Below are 21,970 nucleotides of genomic sequence, written 5' to 3'. Positions count from 1 at the left end.
AGCAGCCACCCAAGATACCAACTGGCCATACTGAAGTATTTGAATAAAATGGCTTTGTTAAAAGATACAGAAAATTAAATAACTTATTTGTGGATCAAAATTCCAAAGCATATTACAAAGAAGAAATAAATATAGGATCTGGTGACCGAGGTATTGGCAGGTAATCTGGTTGTGGAAGTACTTCTAATAGTTGCTTTTTTGGATTATAATTCCCTGAAATCACAGGTTTTAGCTGTTATAATCCCCAAAATTAACTACTGGTGCAGTAGAGTCTCATATCCCAATATGTTTGAATACCAAAGGATTGTCCATGTCATTGTATACGTGTGGCTGGGAAATCTAGATGTTGAAGACTGATAAGAAAACCAACACCTGAGATTTTATGCTAAAGGAGAGTTGTGTAAATAATCTGAATGCCCCCCCCCCACGGTAAAAGGAGGAGGAGGAAGAGGAGGGGAGGGGAGAAGAAGGTGAAAAAATAATAATAAATGAATCTTAGAGCAAAGTAGGTCCGAGTTCTCCCTGGAAGTCAAGAAGATTAATCTGAATGTTGTCCTTTGACCATAACATGGAAAGACATGACTCAAGTGAAAAGGCAATAATGTCCAGCAAGGTACAAAGCAGAAGAAAAAGACAACATTGCAAATGGGAGGGCTTAGTCAAGAAAGACAGAGCCCTGAGCGTGCAAGACCCAAGTGAAGCAGTTCATGAAAGGGTGATTTGGAGGTCTTTCATTCAGAGTTGCCATAGACTTGATCACAGTTAACAACGAATATTTCCAAGAAAACATACTTTAACTCACTTAGTATATCCAATACAAAAAAATACCAATACAAGCTTTTACTAGAAATAAATAAAAACTCACATTTTAGGTAATTTCCCTTAAATAGATTTCTAACTAAATCTAGTCACATCTCCCCTCCGCACATCTTGTGTGAACTGTTTAAAGTCCCTACGGTTTCTTTTCAATTGTTGTATAAGCTTCTGCAAAATGTCTCCTTGACCTCACACTCCTGAGATGTTCCGACCACTTATATTACACAGAAAGTTCTCCAGATGTTGAGGTAGGATCATAGTGGGGAGTAGAACAGGAGGGAAGTTTCCTTCTTGCACTTCCTTTCACTTTTGATTGTTGTACTTTCTGCCTGCAATAGATTTATCCTACACTACCCAAGCTAAAAACAGAAGAAGATTAGAGTTCAGTTTCAAAAAATCTCTTCAGAACTACAGTGTCTTACATTTATTTGAATCTAATACTTAGCTTTTTTGGCTAAATTATATAGCCAAAGCGAAGTGTGCATTAGATTCAATGACGTGTTAGAATCGCACACATAAACCCACCTGAGCTCCTTTGCCAGGCTGAGGCTGGCAAACTCTCTCTCATGAGGGCTTCCAAAACCAAAACTGTTGCGAAGGGCTTGTGAATGAGGGCTTACTTGGGAAGCTGCTGCCAGCCCATTAGATCCAGACTGGCGAGTTCACCAGCTTCGGCCGGCTGGAGAGGTACAGCTTTCCCTTGCTTGTCTCGCCTGTTCCAAGGCGGGTAGAAGAATGGCCAACAGGCATTACATTCAACAACAAATCTTTTTTGCAGATGCACACCTTTGGAATTGAGGTGTGTATTACAATCGTTGGCACACTATACTCAAGTAAATACGGTATTTCACACAAAGTGACACAAATTCTCTTCTCACAATTATACAAATGTGAGTTGCACCATGTTTTCAGTTTTAATGTGTTCAGAATAATATTGTACACAAATCTGAGGACCTGTGACACGTGTGATTTTCTTATAAAACAAAAGGAATGTTTCAGTAATAAATAGTCCATTACTTGCAATATGGGTAATTTGCACGGGAAGGACCAGGTCATGAGGGTGTAGTTATGCAGGGTAAAGAAGTCTCCTCATCACAATTAAACGTTCTCAGAATGCTACTTAGGTGCTTCAGACATCTCATCAAGCATGGGTAAAAGAGAAAGTACTCAGCCTTAGAAAACCAGACTATGCATGAAATGACTAATCCCAATGTATTCCACTTCTCACACCTTAGTTAAATACAAACTTCCAAATATGTTACCTTTTCATAACCAGCAAAAAGCAAATAAGCACTTATTTGCTAATGCCTGAATTCATGCTCAGACAATCAGATTGCAATAAGATTCTACATTTGAGCAGAATCTTTTTTAAAAATCTGATTAAATTTACAGCAGCAAATCTGAACTGTCTAAATTTATAAAAATGAATGATAGTGCTATAGGGACATGCACAAATTGCTCAGAGACACTACTTTCCTTAATTCACCTTAGTGCTGTTAAGTGTCAACTTCTACATTTGAACATATCACTGTTACTATCATGTAGTGATCCCTTTTATTTGTTATTGTTGTGTGTTTTCAAGTAGCTTCTGATCTATAGTGATCCAAAGGCAATTCTATCATGGAGTTTTTTTGGCAAGATTTCTTCAGAGATGGTATTCCATTTTAAATTTTTAATTTATATCTCACCCTTCTCCACAAAACAATACAACTAAAAAGTTCTTAACATAGAGGTTAAAACACAATTTAACTAGACTCCTGCGAAAAATCTCGTTAAAATAAGTTTTAAATACATATAAAGTATGATAAAATAGAAACAACACGTACATATTAGCTCTGTCTGCCAATTAAAAGCCAAGGTCTCCCTAAATAAAAAGGTCTATACTTGATAGTGAAAGGACAACAAGGATTGGGCCAACTCACAGGGAAGGAAGTTCCACAACTTGGAAGAGATCACCAACAAAGCTCTTTTCAGTGTCCTCAGCAAACATTCTTGTGACAGTGATAAAACCAGGGAAAGTCTTCACCTACAGATTTAAAGCTGGATAGACTCATATAGGGGGATACCGTTATGCAAATAATCTACACACAACTCATCTCATTGCTCTCCTTTAAGGATGAAAGAATGTGACTTTCCCAGGTTCACCCAGTAGCTTTTCAAGGTTGATCAGGATTTGAACCTGGGTCTTCAGGACTGTACTCCAGAACTCAAACCAATACCAACTGACTTAACATTTAAGCTCAGCTCCAAACCTTTCTTTAGAATCCAACATAACAATAGCCATCACAGTGTACGGTCAAATTCAATCAAGAGAAGGAAAAGACAGTGTGATCTTACCATACTTAAAAAATGAACTCCGAGGGGAAGGGAAAAAAAAGATGGGGAGGCTTTTTTATTTCTGCAACAGAAAACTGAACATTTAAGGGAGTGCTGAAAAGGAACTCAAATGAAATACTCTGGATTTTGCTATGAGTGAAATGCCATTGCAGACAAGGTGTTACCTACCATGTTCTCTATAAAAGGCTGCATAAAGGGCTGTCTATAGCATTGGATAACTACTGTGTATGCTATAAAACCTGAAGCTTTAATCAGTTTGCAAATATTCTATTAGATTTTAAGATGAGCACATATGGAACGGTTTTGACGTAAAAACGGCACTTTTAAAATCTAAAAATGACAGTATTTTCAATTTCCCAATTTCTCAAGCAGCAGTAGCTAAAATATAAATATTTTAGCATAAGTGAATGCAGTATTTGGCTTCCCTTGTATAGGACACATTCTTATTTCTACTTGGAGAAAATTGTAAAACTATTATACTTTTTGTGGCCAAAGTGTAAACAGACTGAGCTTTACTTCTGAGTAAGTATGTGTAGTCATTCAATGCTGTTTTGGGAGGGCTATTACCTTTAAGATGGCTACAAAATACTTTAACAAGTAAATAACTTCAGATAATATGGCAAAAGCCATATTACTAATAGTACATTATATGTTGATAAAGTAACCTCAGTTTAGCTAAATACTGTTTATGTATCCATTTCCTTCAACATCTCTATCTTTTTTCCGCAGTGTCAAAAAGAGGGAACTATTTTTCTCACAGCTTCAGTCTTCTAAAAAATTTACAGCCAAGCCCGTTTATAGCCTGTTAACCACAATGACAAATTAACTGTTGCTGAAGCTGCACAAGCTCTTAAAATGGATTTAATAATCAATGCCTCTGAAAGTATTATAAGACCTATTGGAAACTGCTAATGGGCAGAAATCAATGAATACTGGATATCTTCAAAACCCAATCCCTCTAAAATGATTCAATAACATGAAAATATTACAAAGGCTTAGCTGTGAAGTACTGCTTTGATTTAAAAGCAAGCTTCCATATTCTGAAGCAGGGGCAATCAACCTGGTGTCCTCAATGTTTTGATTACAACATCAACAAAGCTAGTTACATGATCTTCATTCCATGTATTCCATAATTAATGGTGAGAACTGATAATTCATCAGCATATGACACAAGGTGTCATCCATTTTTGCCTTCGACAATGATGCAAAGCCCCACACTAACTCAAAATCCATGTCTTGATTACCACAGAAAGCTTACTCCAACAAGAGCATGATGCTTGCAGACTGAGACACAAAGTAGTTCTCAGATTATTTGTGTTCTGAGATGAGGACAGCACAACACTATCCCATGTGTATGGGGAGTGTAATTTTCTGATAGTGTCCTGAGGCAACAATAGATAAGTAACTGATAAGTTGCATGTGTTGAGGTGGGGTGGTTTGTTCTTCATTCCCTCCCTCCGGAGCAATTTATGCATAATAATAATAATACCAATAATAATTTTATATCCCACTTTTCTCCTCACGGGATCCAAAGCGGCTTACAACATATTAAAATCATGAAACAACAATCCAAATACATCCGTAACAAGTACAAAATATCATAAAATTAACAATTTAAAAACAGCAATAATATACATTCACATTCTTGTGGCATCATGTCAGATCATATTGCACTTGTTCCCTAGCTAATCACTCTTGAAACATGGGGCAGTTCACACTGCATCACATGGTGCACTCAACACTTGTTGAAAACTTGAGGAGAAACAGCCAGAAACCTTGCTCTGCATGCCAAAATCCTACTAAATGGCTACAAAATCCTACTAAATGGCTACAATGGTAAAAGGTATTCCAGACTTGCATTAACAACATGATTCTCTGGCAAGGATTACAGAAAGAAATATAGCAAGTACCTTTTAAAGCTGGCAGCTTCTGGAGTTCTCTGTTATTGCTAATACTAAATCTTGAAGAACTCTGTCGTTTCTCTTTCTTCAATACAGCTTGGGCAGGAGGTACTTTGATTTTAGACAACTGTGCTGTAGGTGTTATGGTGTTTGATTTTTTGCATGTGACCTGTTTATAAAAAGCAAAGCATAATTAGGATTCTTGAACAGGAAAAAAATGAAGGTAACAACAGTTTTTATTTCTAGTATACTGTCTAGCCTTGTTTTTGGTTACTGATGTCAGTACTTTAACCTATGTTGGAAATCCTAAAGTGGACAAGTGCATGATGACAGGAGCCAGACTCAGGAAGTTTCAATATAAACCGTAACAGCTGCTATGCTCATGTCAAGACTCAGAAGGTAAACATCCTTGTGAAATACAGCAATGATCACTGCTCAGTTGGCTTTAGCAGGATTTTTTTATGAAGCCTTTAAGCTAGTGGTTATTTGACAAAAATACCCATTACACCAATAAGTCACCAAGGTCTGATAAGTAAAATTTTCATGTAACGTTTTGCTTCCTTATTCGCATTTCAGAAACACTTAGGTTTCCTCACACATTTACATGGTTCAACATGTTACATGAACCTTTGAGAATGGAACATACTATAGTTGATGGCAATTGTAAGAGGTTGGCTTGTATCTCACATGAGTTTTCTACACTGATTTCTCATCCCCCCACCCCATTTTTTGAGAAATCAGGATGCTGCATTAGGTGAATCTATTTTAAAATGTAATTATTTTGCTTGCAATAAGCTTGCATCTATTATTCAACTCTCCTGTCACCTTATTTTTCAATGGAAAAGGTGCCAGTCAACTACATATTTTGTTTATAACTGAAATCGGAAAAAAAGAACAGAAACTGCACTAGCAGAGTCACTTCTCATTTCTTGTACTCCTTTCTTCAAGGACTCTCAAGAATTGCCACTAAAGAGAAGGTTATATGTCTTTGCCATTAACCTTAGTCAACTGCAAGGCTTTAGCTGCAAATCCAAGAATTCCTATTTTTCTAAACTAGAGATGATGTTGTTTTGTTATGCATAGTGCCTTATGAATGAGTTACTGTATGTACCCTTGCAACAACTGCTACTGCTTGCTCATCCATAAGTCACAGTTACAGAACCTGGAAGTCACAGTTAGATTCACAGTTACAGAACCTGGAAGCTGGAATAATAACAACAACAAAAATAATATCCAACCCCCCTCCCCAAAGTGAGACCTAAAACAGCTCACAATTTAAAAAGTGATCAAATTCTAAGCAAACAAAAGGTAGATATTACAATAGAATTAAACTCAATACAATTATTAAAACAAACAAGTTTACATGTTAAAGCTGTTGAACACAATTTAATTAAAACACCCACTTTATGTTTTAAGAGACTGAATGAAAAGGTTTTAGCCAACAGTTGGATGGAAAACAGGAGGCAAGTACTTCCAGATCATGTTATTTCAAGACAAATGGCAGGATTTTATGAGGAATTTCACCAATAAAGGGAGCTAATTTGGCCACTTGCAATCTTTGTTATATAATTATGTATGTTTAGATGGTAATTACTATGGATGATCGCATCCAAGGTAGCAAGAATGCACGGGCTCCACTGTCTGATAAAACCTCTATAAACAATGAAGAAGCAAAAAGCTGAGCAATTCTTTACTAGATGGTCAATGTTTTGAATACTGTACTCATATATACATTATCATAATATAATATAATAATTTTTGTAAGAGGTAAGCAAATATACTTATTGCTGTAAAAGGAGATCTGAATTTTTGATATGATACCATGGCTTTACAAAATAGTAAGAAATGTGATGCCTCATGAAAAAAGAAAATAATCACGAAAAATACAAATGGACACACTTGACAATAAGAGCATTCTTTCTATTTTCATAGCTATGAAGCTCAATGTGCAGTAATAATTTTTCAGAGCATTCACAATAACACTATCACAAACTTCTTATAGAATTTTGAATAACTGAAATAGGCCACACTATGAATGCTTCTAACTGACAAGGATTATTCAACAAAAATTTCTTATGCACATTTGTATACATTTCTGAATATTTTCACTACAACCTACTAGTTTGTCATATCACATCCATTTTAGCTTTGTCACATGTACTCTACTTCAGTTTTATACCTTTAATGCCCAAGAACAGATCTGTTATATTGCCTGTACTGACACAGGCAATATAGAGTATGATCCCCTATGTCACAGACTCAATATCCACAGTCTCACTTAAAAGAACTCCAAAAAATTTTCATCCAGGAAGTGTTTGCAGGTCTCTCTAGGCCATCCAGTGCTAATCTATGGAATGCTTCCAGCGCAAGGATAGTTCAAATATAAGGTTTACTATTACCAGTGGTTTCAGATATCCACAGATATTCTTGGATTATACATCCCCCCAATGGATATGGGGGGGTCATACTGTATAAGAGTGTAAGTAATAGAGAAAAAACTTTGAATAGCACTTTTAAAAATTATACTGTAATTGGTGCATTTTTGATAGAATCATAGAATAATAGAGTTGGAAGAGACCATATGGACCATCTAGTCCAACCCCCTGCCATGCAGAACAATCAAAGGACCCCTGTATTAAAGTACCATTTTCAAAATGGTTTCATGCTTGAAATTTGATATAATCAGTCAAGTTACAAAAAACATATTTCTGTAGTTTAAGCAAACGATTTCACTAACCACAGTACCTGGTAAAGGATTTCTCTGATAACTAAAAGGAAAGAATGAAAGATAAGCCTGGAGTTGAAACATGAATGAAGCCAGTGAGTTAAAAAAGAGAGGGATGGTAGTGAAAAAACTGGTATGGCAAGGGTTGACTGATTCAGGAAAGTTTGCCTATATAAAGCAAAATGATTCCTGCTTACCTTCACTGACTGTAAGTAAGTGTGAATGTACTGTGTTAAATAACTTACAACACAATTCTACCGTATAGATTGAAAATTCCCAGGAGTTTAGTATCAGCTAGGAATGATACTACCTAAACTATTTGCTTAATAGTGCATTTCTTGGGAGAATGTATTACACAACTTCAGGAATTCCTGTGTAAAGTGGAGCCCCTAAGGAAGGCCAACTCTGATAGTGGCCAAAATGTTCTGTTTTTCAAAACAAAGCAAGCAGACACAGTCAGCTCGTGGAGGTTTTTTCTCCAGATTTGCTTAGCCTTTTAGCACAATGGACAAAATGTCAAAGGCATCTCTATCACTACGTATATAAATAACAACCCGCTCCATCTTTTTTCTAGGAAAGATTGTTATGTACGACATATTTTGAGAGGGAACTTATCATTAACAATTTGAGAAGCTGACTTCCTCACTATCTGCCTCTTGCCAACTTTGGCTTAAAGATGAAGAACGTTGGTTCCCTGTAAGAAAACTAGCTAATTAATTGTTCAGTAAATACCAACTAAGAGCCAACATGGTGTAGTTGTTTGAAAATTGGACTAGGACTCTGAAGAACTAGAGTTTGAATCTACACTCAGCTATGAAAACCCATTGCATGGCCTTGGGAAAACTACTCTCTCTCAGCCTCAGAGGCCATGGCAAATCCCTCGGAAGAAAGTTTGCAAAGAACAATCTATGAGATTGACTTAGGGTTGCCAGAAGTAAAAAATGACTTGAGGGAAGAATAACGAGCACCAGGATATCTGCACTTTTGTCTGTCTGGAATCTCTACATCTGAGCAATGCATAAAGATTTATTACTGAAAAGTGACTCAAACCACATCTATTGATCTAGGATAGTTCCAGAGCCATTCTTATTACAACAACCATGTTCAAGAAACACTTGAATATAATAATAATAATTATTATTATTATTTTATGATTACCAAATACCTACTAGATAAATGGAGGCTAAGTTAATCTTACTCTAATAATTTCTTATTTAAGAAATAACACTGATATTCATGGCACCCGGTTGCTGGAGGGGGTGCTTACCAAATCTATGGATATCACTCATAATGTCCCCAGAGAGCCAGGCCACTTCACCAATAAATTTGTATACCACAATGACTGAAATCATGTGGGTTAATATTGACAAAAAAGCTGCAGAAAACCATGTAGGACTGACAACTCACCTAAAGGAGCTTTTTATTATGGTAGCCCTATAGCAACATTAATGTGGAACAAGTAATGCTAAGCTGAACTGTCCTGGAGGTACAAGTTACAATCCTGTCAGTAGCACCAACCAGAGGAGACACACTGAATCAACTGTTAAAAGATAAGTCTCACTTATCCAAGCTTCGCTTATCCAAGGTTCTGGATTATCCAATGCATTTTTGTAGTCAATGTTTTCAATATATCGTGATATTTTGGAACTAAATTCGTAAATACAGTAATTACAACATAACATTACTGTGTATTGAACTGCTTTTTCTGTCAAATTTCTTGTATAACATGATGTTTTGGTGCTTACTTTGTAAAATCATATCCTAATTTGATGTTTAATAGGCTTTTCCTTAATCCCTCCTTATTATCCAAGATATTCACTTATCCAAGGTTCTGCCGGCCCGTTAAGCTTGGATAAGTGAGACTCTACTGTATATGGTAAATGGCTATACTGTAGTCAGGACCAAAGTATGTAAAGTAATACTTTCTAAAGTGATCATGACTGATGTCACAAGAACAAATTGAAGCAAATCTGTAAGATAAATAAAATGCTTAACAATATTTTATGCCCATTTATTTATACCACATCCACTACATTATAAGCAACTACAGCAAGATCTCAAACTACTCACACACCCAATATCACGTGGACAAACAGAAGAGTGAACCAGGCTGCACAAGGACAGTCACAGCAATTCCTTTGAAAAAGCACTGCAATGTTGGCAGAAACCACTGCCAACTGTCTCTTTAACACAGTCTTGTTCACACTCTCATTTTCCCCTACAACTGCATGCATGTGCACACATGAGATCAGCTCACAGCAGAATGCATTGAAAAGACTGAACAAGTATTCAGAATTAAAAAGTCTTATTGCAGATGCTTCAGAACTTTTTTTAAAAAAAATATCCAGTCTCCATCCTTCAAGCCTTTCAATTCTCTTGAACATTTTACATCTTTATGTTCTTCTGAAGGATATTTCCACAGTTTTCTTCCCTGATGAAGTTCACAGGTGGAAGTATTTAGAACAGTGCAATATTGTTGGACAAATGAACTAAAAATGCAACAAAATTTAAAAAGTACAAACACAGATAGGCTTCAACTCAATTCCTAGAAATTGTTTTTGGGATAACATCCAAGATTTATTTTGGCATATAAACAGCTCTCTATCCCATCTCCAGTTCCCATGTGTAATTATCAGAATGAAGGAGAGATTCTATACTCCTACAGAGTTTTGTGTTTGAATTCTTGGACCAAAGTTGACCACCCTAAATTCAAAGAAAAGTATCTGATTCCAACAGAAATGGTAAACACACTACTGTGGTTTTTAAAGGAAATATAAAGAATTCTATTAGCAACGTTTTACATCCCTCCGTAAATTCATCATAATCAATCCTTTCAATTGATCCAAAAGTAAACTGTTCTAACACATAAAGAAAACACAATCCATCACAAAATTTTAGAAGTACATTTATTCAGAATTAAGAAGACCCACAGTATGGAATGTCTTGGACTGTTTCAAGTAAATTTTAGCAATGCACAGAAGATTGCATAATGGCAACAGTTTTAAGAATGCACTTATGATAAGCAGTAAATTTGAGGTCAGAATAGGACACACAATTATCATCAAAAACTGCAGTGGTGAATTTTCAGCTTTTCTCCTGATTATTTTTGGTAAAACAGAACATATGATATATCACTACTAAGCTGTGAGTTTGCCCACCTCAGAGCCCCTTAATCAGGAAAAACCACAGCATTGTTACACTGGACGTTACAAATGAAAGGGAAATTACACGGGCCCATTAAACCAGGAATCAAGAAAGCAACAGTTGTGATATGTAGTTCTGATCTAACAAATGATAAAACTCTGCTTATGAATAAATTTTTGTTTATTTTTCAAATAAGGCAATCTCATAGCACATACAGATCACATTGGGTAGCCCTTGCCAAAGGCTATCCAAAATGTGAATGACATGAGCAACTTAACCATTTCACCACCACTTTTAAATATACAAAGAAAGCAATGTAAAAATAAGCATAATCAGTAAAGTACAATAAAATGTTTGAGGGATGCTGCTGGTTATGTTCTCTCTGTTCTTCATACAAACAGCCTCTACACAATCTGACTTTTTTCAGAAGAACTCAAAACTACAACATAAGCGAACACACTGCAAGGCACAGATAAAGTGCTAAAGATTCAGTGGAGATGCCTTTTTCTCACGATAACTCAAGAGTAAATTTCCCTTGTCTCACCACCATTCTTAATTTGGGGACTGCCTGTTCATGGTTCTCTATAGATGTCACTACTTCTCAACCAACAGAAATTGCACTGGTTTAACTCTGAACTGGATAAGAAACCAAAGAGTAAGTACGTATTGGGCTTGTTAAGGTCTTTATGACATCTTCGTTATTCAGAATGTAAAGTGGCACAAATAATTCCTTATCACAGGATCAAAAGCAATTCACAGAAAATGTGAATGGATAAAAGTGCATATAACATGGTAGTTACTAAGCCTTTCCAAATTAAGTAGAAAGTCAAGCATCCTATAACACTCTACACTTTTATCTAGCAATTTTTGTAAGTATTCAAAGCACTTACTGTGCAAAATTTCAAGAACATTTCAACATTTTATTAAGACAAGCCAGCGTTATTATCAACATTGTTTCTGATTTTGGTATAGATGAACTTTGGGATAGGTTTGTTCAAAGTAGGAGCTGGCAAATTGTGATACTCTGCATTTTGTTGGATACCTACCAGTCATACCCATTACATACAATGACAAGGGTTTACGGGCATTACAGTTCAAGATTTGGAGAAATGTGAAGCTCTTACTAACACATACTAGCAAATGAAACCTTATTGTCAGCATAATCATAAACAAATATGTTTACATTTACCTCAATGTCCAGGTTATCTTGCACATCTTTGTTGCTTTTCCCGCTTTTGCCTGCTTTTGGAGGTTCCTGAAAATTACAGAGAAACAAAAATGTAAAGCAGAAACAATATGATTTTGGTTATTGCTCCCTTTTCTGAGTAAAATGAATACACGCACAACCAAGAAAAAATTAAATCTATGTCTATTCGCACCAAGCATTGTTGCTTTAAAAGACAAAGGAAGCCACCTCAATACAAGTCAAGGCAAACTTCTGGATCCATCTCAGGCTGGTTTCAGGCCTGGCTATGGGACAGAGACGGCATTGGTCGCCTTGGTGGATGATCTATGAAGAGAGCTAGACAGGGGGAGTGTGTCCCTGCTAGTTCTTCTGGACCTCTCAGCAGCTTTCGATACCATCGACCATGGTATCCTTCTGCGCCATCTCTCTGGGATGGGACTTGGGGGCACTGTTCTACGGTGGCTCCGGTCCTTCCTGGAGGGTCGGACCTAGAAGGTAGAGCTGGGGGACTCCTGTTTGACTCCATGGCCAGTGGCCTGTTGGGTCCCTCAGGGCTCAATTCTGTCCCCCATGCTGTTCAATATGTACATGAAACTGCTGGGAGAGATCATCCGGAGTTTTGGGGTTCGGTGTCAAATTTATGCGAATGACAACCAACTACTTTCAACATAATACTAAGGATGCTGTCCTGCCCCTAAACCAGTGCCTGTCATCAATGATGGACTGGAAGAGGGCTAATAAGTTGAAACTACATCCAGACAAGACAGAAGTACTCCTAGTCAGTCGGAAGGTGGATCAGGGTGTGGGATTACAGCCTGTGTTGGATGGGGATGCATCCCCCTGAAGACACAGGTGTGCAGTCTGGAGATGCTCCTGGACTCATTGCTGACCCTGGAACCCCAGGTGTTGGCGGTGGCCAGGAGCGCCTTTGCACAATCAAAACTTGTGCGACAGCTGCGCCCATACCTTAAGACACCAGATCTGGCCATGGTAGTCCACGCCTTAGTCACATCCCGCTTGGATTACTGCAACGCTCTCTACGTGGGGCTGCCTTTGAAGATAGTTCGGAAGCTTCAACTGGTTCAGAGATTGGCAGCCAGATTGCTAACAGGAGCTCTGTACAGGGAGAGATCCATTCCCTTGCTATGGCAGCTCCACAGCTGCCGGTCTGCTTCCGGGCTAAATACAAAGTGCTGGTCATTATCTTTTATACTCTAAACAGCTCAGGTCCACTCTACTTGACCGATCACATCTCCTCTTATAAACCAGCCCAGGCACTGCGGTCAGCGGAGGAGGCTCTGCTCTCGGTCCCACTCCCATCTCAAGTACAACTGGTGGGAATGAGAGAGAGGTCCTAATCCGTGGCCGCCCCCAACCTCTGGAACTCCCTTCCTAAAGAAATAAGGCTGCCCCCTCCCTCCTCTCCTTCAAAAAACAACTACCGGTAAAGATCTACTTCTGCTCATTAGCATATGGAAAGGAGGATTAATTAATGAGAGACCACTTCCAGATCCTGATTGAGAACGATGCTGTATCTGGGTTCTGTTAGTCTATGTCAGCCCATTTACCACCGTAGGCCACATAATCCAACCCACACAAATCTGTTGAACTTCAGTTGGCTTTTGTAAATTAATGTGAGCGTTTATTTAGAGTTTATGTCACTATATAATTCTTGTCTGATTCTGTCTGACTATATTGGTTTAGGTTACTGATATTATACTAAATTCACTGGACTATTAGGTTTAATTTGATGTTAGGTTTTTAACGCTGTATTCATATGTGAGGTCTTGTTGAGGTTTTATGCCAATATTTATCTGTTTTTTGAAGGCACTGAATATATGCTGTTGTTTGTTGGAATCCATCCTGAGTCCCTTTGGGGAGATAGGTCAGAAAAGAAATAAAGTTATTATTATTAACTTGAAATAATTATAAAATATCAAAAGAAGGCTCTCAGAAAAACAGACAGAGGACACGGTTCAATGAAAGCTGAAGCAATTTAGGAATAAGAAAAAGCTATCTCATTTGTAAGAATAAGTATAGACAGTTCTATGAAACCTCTCTCCCAACAGAATTTAAAAAGCAGGCTTGACAGCTACATCTGACATAGATGAGAGCAAGAGAACCTTGTAGCTGTGACAGCTGACTTTTAACAAGTGATGGCATCATATCCAGTATACAGATTCTGACCCTCTGGATGCACAGGCTTCAGATATGCAGTTCTCAATAATGTAGATCATCATGCCCCGTATTATTAGATGATGACAGTGTGAACTTGGATGAACTAAAGTGTGTGCTTTCATGTCACCACCATCTAATAATATGAGGTGCAACCATTAATGCTTTTCCATATCTGTGAAGAGTTCCAGAATTGAACCTAAGTGGTTACGGCAGTCTCACTGTAGTTAAGATTTTGTTCCCATGCATAAGTTCTTATATTCCTAGTGGCCAGTCCCACATAATATGGTGGACAAATACTCCACTGTATATAGGAAAGATAATAACCCTATATACAGTAGAGACTCACTTATCCAACGTTCTGGATTATCCAACGCATTTTTGTAGTCAATGTTTTCAATACATCATGATATTTTGGTGCTAAATTCGTAAATACAGTAATTACTACATAGCATTACTGTGTATTGAACTACTTTTTCTGTCAAATTTGTTGTAGAACATGATGTTTTGGTGCTTAATTTGTAAAATCATAACCTAATATAATGTTTAATAGGCTTTTCCTTAATGTCCCCTTATCCAACATATTCGCTTATCCAACGTTCTGCCGGCCCATTTACGTTGGATAAGCAAGACTCTACTGTCCTCATATATAAGTCTATAAAATTTAGTCAAAAAATCAACCCCCAAAACCTGGATCAAATCAGCCAAAGGTCAATACAAGAACTGCACCCCCAAGGGAGAATTGGGTCTTTTCACTAGACTTATCCATGTGATATCAAAATCCATAATTTCAGCTCTAAAACCTTCCCTCCACTTATGAATATATACGGTAACTGTAAATGGTGAAACAAACCCACATCATAGCTTACAATGCCACTCTATGTTCTTCCTAGCACTTCTGAACACAACCAATAACTAGAACCTAAGTTAGCAGCCAATACAACACACCTGGACACTCCATCCTACCCACCCCCCAATTAAATTTTCCCAATATATTTCTTTCTTGAGATTTATTAGGTCTCAAAAAAGGCTGCAGTAGGCCAGTGGGATACTTTGCAGTGATGCATAAAAGCATTAAATACACAGTAAAATAAACACATGCAAATTCTGAACAGATGAGATGCTGTATGGAATTCAACAGTGAAGTAGTCTCGCTTATCCAGCGTTCTGTATTACCCAATGCAGTCTGTCTTTTAGTACTCAGTGTTTTTGTAGTCAATGTTTTCAATACATTGTGATGTTTTGGTGCTAAATTCGTAAATACAATAATTACTACACAACATTACTGTGTATTGAACTGCTTTTTTCAATCAATTTGTTGTAAAACATGATGTTTTGTTGCTTAATTTGTAAAATCATAATATAATTTGATGTTTAATAGGCTTTCCCGTAATCCCTCCTTATTATCCAACATTTTCGCCTATGCAACATTCTGCTGGCCCGTTTATGTTGGATAAGCGAGACTCTACTGTATAGACAGCTATTAAGTGGTAAAAGAATGGTCTCTTCTATTGTTTCCACTGAAACAAACTGCTTAGAATTCCTTTAAAAGGCCAGGTCTCTGCCCCAATTAAACTGCTTACCAGGAAACAAAGACTTAAACCCTATTGTCAACCTCTCGAAGTATAAACCGTGACTCTTGGCCTTTGCCATCCTTTTGGAATGGGGGTGGGTGGGAGAAGATAATGTGGCACATACAAGAAGTCCACAAATAAGCTTATATGTGGTGATTATTTGATGACTAAATAATTTCAAGTGCATTTAAGAATAAACATTATAAAAATGATTTAATCAGTTACAAATTCTATCTTACATGACAGTACCATGTAATGTGTTCAAATTATTTTCCCTACTTGCAAAAATAAAAATGTATGTAATTTTGTGACAATTTCACTACTGTAATCTTTACTCCTGTTAAAGGTGTATATAGGTTTTGGAAAAAATGTTGAGAAAAATACTCTAGAATTATACACTATTAAAGGTAGTGTTCCCTCACTTATCGCAGGGGTTACGTTCCAGGAGCACCCGAAATAAGTGAAAATCCACAAAGTGGGGACACTATATTTATTTTAATATTCATACATTATTTTAGTAGTTATACACTATTTTAAGTCCTCATCAACCAATCGTGTGTTGATAAATCGCCTCCTTCTCCCTTTGCCGCTTGGGCTCTTTTTCTCTCCCTCTGGCTTCTCCTTCTTCCCTTCCTTAGGTTGTGAATTGTAATTTTTTATGATTTATAATATTCTTTTAGAGTGTATTGCAAAACCGCGAAACAGCGAATCCACGAAAAGTGAACCGCGAAGTTGTGAGGGAACACTGTATATACATTTTCGGTGACACCTTGTATTTTGTGTGTATGTTTTACATTTCCAAGTATCACAGATGGGAATAGCTCACACCCAGTAAGATTACTTTTATTTTTATTAGTTTTTAGGCGTGAATAGCCTTAAGTTTATGAAAGCTTATACAGTAGAGTCTCACTTATCCAACGTAAACGGGCCGGCTAAACGTCGGATAAGCGAATATGTTGGATAATAAGGAGAGATTAAGGAAAAGCCTATGAAACATCAAATTAGGTTATGATTTTACAAATTAAGCACCAAAACATCATGTTATACAACAAATTTGATAGAAAAAGTAGTTCAATACGCAGTAATGTTACAGTAGTCTCACTTATCCAAGCTAAATGGGCTGCCAGAAGCTTGGATAAGCGAATATCTTGGATTATAAGGAAGGATTAAGGAAAAGTCTATTAAACATCAAATTAGGTTATGATTTTACAAATTAAGCACCAAAACTTCATGTTATACAACAAATTTGACAGAAAAAGTAGTTCTGTTGTAATTACTGTATTTACTAATTTAGCACAAAAATATAACGATATATTGAAAACGTTGACTACAAAAAAGGCTTGGATTATCCAGAGGCTTGGATAAGCGAGGCTTGGATAAGTGAGACTCTACTGTATGTTGTAATTACTGTATTTACGAATTTAGCACCAAAATATCATGATATATTGAAAACATTGACTAGAAAAATGTGTTGGATAATCCAGAACGTTGGATAAGCGAGTGTTGGATAAGTGAGACTCTACTGTACTACTAATGTGTTGTTGAAGGTTTTCATGGCCGGGATCACAGGGTTGTTGCATGTTTTCCAGGCTGTATGGCCATGTTCCAGAAGTATTCTCTCCTGCAGGCATAGATGTGGGCGAAATGTCAGGAGAGAATACTTCTGGAACATGGCCATACAGCCCGGAAAACATACAACCACCCTTATACTACTAACTTCCTTCTCTCAATCTCAAAAATCTGTTTGCACACCGATATTCCTAACATGATGGTCAGCTGAGAATATCTGCATTAATTCTACTGTTGGTACCACTTTCCCTGTCATGGCTCAGTGCTATGAAATCTTGGAATTTGTTGTTTGTTGAGGTGCCTGAGCTCCCTGAAAGAGAAAGACCATGCTTCTCAATTGTTCAACTGAAGTTTTAAGTTACTGAAGTCCCAATAAGGAGGATAAGGCACTTCAAGAACCGAGCAAAAACTGTTCTCTCAGTCATCCTTAAGGTGTTCTCTAGTAGAGAAGGATAAATACCTTGTAAAACTACAACTCCCACAAATCCATAGCATTGAGCCAAGGCAATCAGTGGTGTCAAACCACATTTATTCTACATCGCAGATGCACCCCATATCTTTGAATTGTATGGTAAAGATTGTCTGCACAAATAATTCTTTAGCATTTGCTGTCTTTGCTCACTTTGCTTTTCCTTTCTCTTCAGATTCTTAAACTGTGCTCAACTGAAGTTTCACGTTACTGAAGTGCCCGCAAAAAGGGGTATGTCAGGACAATTTCATCTTTTTCTCAGCCTCTAAGGTACTAACTTTTCCTCCCTTTTTCTTTAGACTCCAAAGCTGTGCTTCTGTAATGTTTAACTGAAGTTTTAAGTTACTGAAATGCCAAATAAATAAACATTGAGCACTTCAGGAACTTAATTCTCGAAGTCTTGAAGGTGCTAACTTTGCCTGCCCTTTTGCTTCATACCTCTCAAAATACTCTAAAATACTCAACTGACATTTCAAGTTGCTAAAGTACAAAAAAATTAATTGGTCACTTCAGTAACTGAAGGAAAATTTCATCTTTGTTCTCGATCAGTCTCTAATCTCCTCTGACAGAGAATGTTTAAGAACTCCAAGTTGTATCCTAAAAGATTGTCTACACCAAGACCTCTTTAATATTTGCTGTCTTAGCAAACTTTGCCCATCCTTTTGCTTGAAACATATAAACGGTACTTCTAAAATGCTCAACTAATGTTTTAAGTTACTGAAGTGCTCTAAATAAAAATGGATCACTTCAGTAACTGAAGGAAAGTGTCATCTTTATTCCCTGTCTCTAAGATGCTAATTTTGCCTGCTCTTTTACTTGAGACACTCTGAACCAGGCTTCTAAACTGCTCTACTGAGTTTTGTTACTAAAGTACCCCAAAAAATGATCAAGACCTGAAGGGAAATCTCATCTTTGTTCTCTCAGTTAAGTCTAGAAGGTGCTACAAGACTTTCTTCAATGCAATTAGGTGGGGAAAGTGTGATTTTCCTTGATAACTTTGCCTGACCTTTCTATTCAGATCCCTAATATACTCTACTGACATCTGTAAGTTACTAGAGTACTCAACTGATAATTGTAAGTTACTAGAGTGCCAAGAAAAACTGGTGACTTCAATAACAGAAGGAAAATGTCATCTTTGTTCTCTCAGTTAAGTTTCCAAGGTGCTGCAGGATCCATTTCAATTGAGCTGGGTGGGGAAAGTGTGCTTTCCCTTGATAACTTTACTTGCCCCTTCTCTTCAGACCCTTAAAGTATGCTTCTAAAATGTTCAATTGAAGTTTTAATTTACTCAAGCACCAATAGTACCAAATAAATTGATCACTTGAGTAACTGAAGGGAAATTTCAACTTTAATGTTGATAACTTAACTTCAATGGAGTTGAGTTATCAAATATTTCCCTTGATACCTTTGCCTGCTCTTTCTCTTCAGACCTTTAAAGTGTGCTTCTAAAATGTTCAAGTTATTCAAGTACCAAAAGACAGGTTACTTGAGCAACTGAAAGGAAATTTTAACTTTCAATATGGTCAGATAGGGTAACCTTACTTCAATTGAGGTATCAAGTATTTCTCTTGCAACTTTTGCCTGTCCTTTCTCTTCAGACTGCTGAAGTGTGCTTCTAAAATGTTTAAGTTACTCAAGTACCAAAAAAAAAAAAAACACCCAGTGACTTGAGTAACTGAAGGGAAATTTTAACTTTAACATAGTTAGGTGGGGTAGCCTTACTTCAATGGAGTTATCAAGTATTTCCCTTGATGCCTTTGCCTGCCCTTTTCTTCAGACCCGTAAAGTGTGCTTCTAAAATGTTCAAATTACTCAAGTAACAAAACAAATCAGTCACTTGAGTAACTGAAAGGAAATTTCAACTTTTAACCTAGCTAGGTAGGGTAACCTTACTTCAATGGAGTTATCAAGTATTTCCCTTGACACCTTTGCCTGCCCTTTCTCTTCAGGCCCCTAAAATGCTCAACTTAATAAAATGGGGGGAAAATATGGTTAGTAACTGAAGGAAAAAATCTCGTCTCTGTTCTGTCAGTGAAGTCTCCAAGGTGCTCCAAAAACCTACTTCAGTGGGGGAAAGCGAGCACTTTGGGGACTTTTCACCTCACAAGTCCAATCCTGAGACTAAACACTGTCTTTTTACCACAGGAACACACTCAAGAGCCCCCCACCCCTTCCGCCTTGCAGCCCCTCGGGCCTATCCCGCCTCCCGCCGCCGCCTCCAAACCCTCCACGCCTCAGGCCTGACCTGGGTCTTCTCCTTCTTGGTTTTATTCGGCATGGCCGACTGGTTGGGTGGCTGCTGGGGGCCCGCCAGGCCTCCCTCAGAGCTGGTGGTGTTTGTGGCGGCCCCGTTGCCTCACTCCTTAGTCCTCCTCCTCTTCTTCCTCCTCCACCGGCCGGCCAGCTAGCCGGCCTCCCTCCCTCCTTCCCCTCCGCCCCCTTCCTCCCTCCTTCCTTCTCCGGCTCCCGGGAGCAACTGAGGAGGAGGAAGCAGCCTCCGCCTCCGTCAGCAGCCCTCTCTCCGCTTCGAAAGAAAGAAGGCGCCGCCCGATTGGTTACCGCGGGTCACGTGGAGCCAACGTTCTTCTCCCTCAGCTCCTCCTTGTCCACCCCGCCTTCTCCCAATCCCAGACTTCAACTCCCAGAAGCCTCCGCCGTTTTGGCCAACGATGAGGGATTCTGGGAGCTGGAGTTCAAAACACCAGAGAGCTTGGGGACAGCTTCGCCTGTGGTGGGGTGGTGGGGAGGGTGTGCAGCTTGGCGCCACGTTACCTGCCAAGACTCAGTGCGAGGGAGTTATGGGAGTTGTAGTTTTATAGGCTGTTAGGAATGGCGGGAGTCGAAGTCCAAAACACCTGGAGGGCCCAGGTTTGTCCATGCCTGTTCTAGATGCACCTTATTTACTTATTTACAGTATTTATATTCCGCTCTTCTCACTCAGGTGGCCTAGGGGATAAATGCCTTGTGACTTGAAGGTGGGGTTGCTGACTTGAAGGCTGCCAGGTTCGAATCTCACCCGAGGAGAGCGCGGATGAGCTCCCTCTATCAGCTCCAGCTCCATGAGGGGACATGAGAGAAGCCTCCCATAAGGATGGTAAAACATCAAAACATCCGGGCGTCCCCTGGGTAACGTCCTTGCAGACGGCCAATTCTCTCACTCCAGAAACAACTCAGGTTGCTCCTGACACGAAAAAAAAAAACCCGAAACGGACTCAGGGCGGATCACATTGCACATATAAGGCAAACATTCAATACCATAACATAGAACAGAGACAGCGACAGATGCAGGCACGGGTGGGCCTCGAACTCATGACCTCTTGGTCAGAGTGATTTGTTGCAGCTGGCTGCTAACCAGCCTGCGCCACAGCCCGGCCTTTTCACCTTTTCACTCTTTTGGGAGAAGCCTAAAAAGGCCTTGCAACACAGCTCCCATGATTCCCATCTCAGTGAGTCATAGCCGTTAAAGTGGTTTCAGGTTGCATTAGCCAACAGTGTTCAAGCCACTGGGAGGCCTTGGACAAGTCATGCTCCCTTTGGGCTTCTCCACACAGCCATATAACTCAGCTTAACGGTATAACATTACAAAATGTTGATAATTTCTGCTCTATTGGCAGCCAGCTCTCCACAAAAGTCAACACTGACACTGAAATGCAACACCGCCTGAGCTCTGCGAGTGCAGCATTCTTCCGAATGAAGCAGAGAGTGTTTGAGGATTGGGTCATCCGTAGGGATACCAAGGCGCTTGTTTATAAAACCTAAAGGTCCTCCAACCTTGTTATACGTCTGCGAAATGTGAACTGTCTACAGACATCACACTCAGCTCCTGGAGCAATTCCATCAGCATTGCCTCCAAAGAAATCCTGCAAATCTCTTGGGAAGACAGGCGGACAAATGCCAGCATGCTGGAAGAAGCAATGCTCCTACACCATCAAATCTGCTGGCCTGGCCACATTGTCCGAATGCCCGATCACTATCTCTCAAAGCATTACTATACTCCCAACTCAAGAATGGAAAATGGAATGTTGGTGAACAGAAAAAGAGATTTAAAGATGGGCTTAAAGCTAACCTTAAAAA

The 21,970-nt window shown here is 38.6% G+C and overlaps 1 protein-coding gene across 3 annotated transcripts in view; it reads right to left on the bottom strand.

The window, feature by feature from the left end:
* Positions 1-20,422, bottom strand: part of ppp2r5c (protein phosphatase 2 regulatory subunit B'gamma) — a 100,294-nt gene extending 79,872 nt beyond the window's left edge. For 2 of the 3 annotated variants that reach the window (XM_008115761.3, XM_008115763.3), the window contains exons 1-3: positions 20,142-20,422; positions 12,113-12,178; positions 5,064-5,223 (exon numbers count right to left, since the gene is read on the bottom strand). In XM_008115761.3, coding sequence (XP_008113968.1) covers positions 5,064-5,223; positions 12,113-12,178; positions 20,142-20,174 — 259 coding nt within the window. In that variant the 5' untranslated portion in view covers positions 20,175-20,422. The remainder of the gene's footprint in view (positions 1-5,063; positions 5,224-12,112; positions 12,179-20,141) is intronic. The other variant, XM_008115762.3, reaches the window with a different exon arrangement.
* Positions 20,423-21,970: the final 1,548 nt, after the last annotated feature.

The sequence above is a fragment of the Anolis carolinensis genome, chromosome 1 (genome assembly GCF_035594765.1).
Source record: "Anolis carolinensis isolate JA03-04 chromosome 1, rAnoCar3.1.pri, whole genome shotgun sequence".
NCBI classification, from domain to species: Eukaryota; Metazoa; Chordata; class Lepidosauria; order Squamata; family Dactyloidae; genus Anolis; species Anolis carolinensis.
The sequence above is the reverse complement of the archived record's forward strand: the minus strand, read 5'-3'. Positions and strand labels throughout refer to the sequence as shown.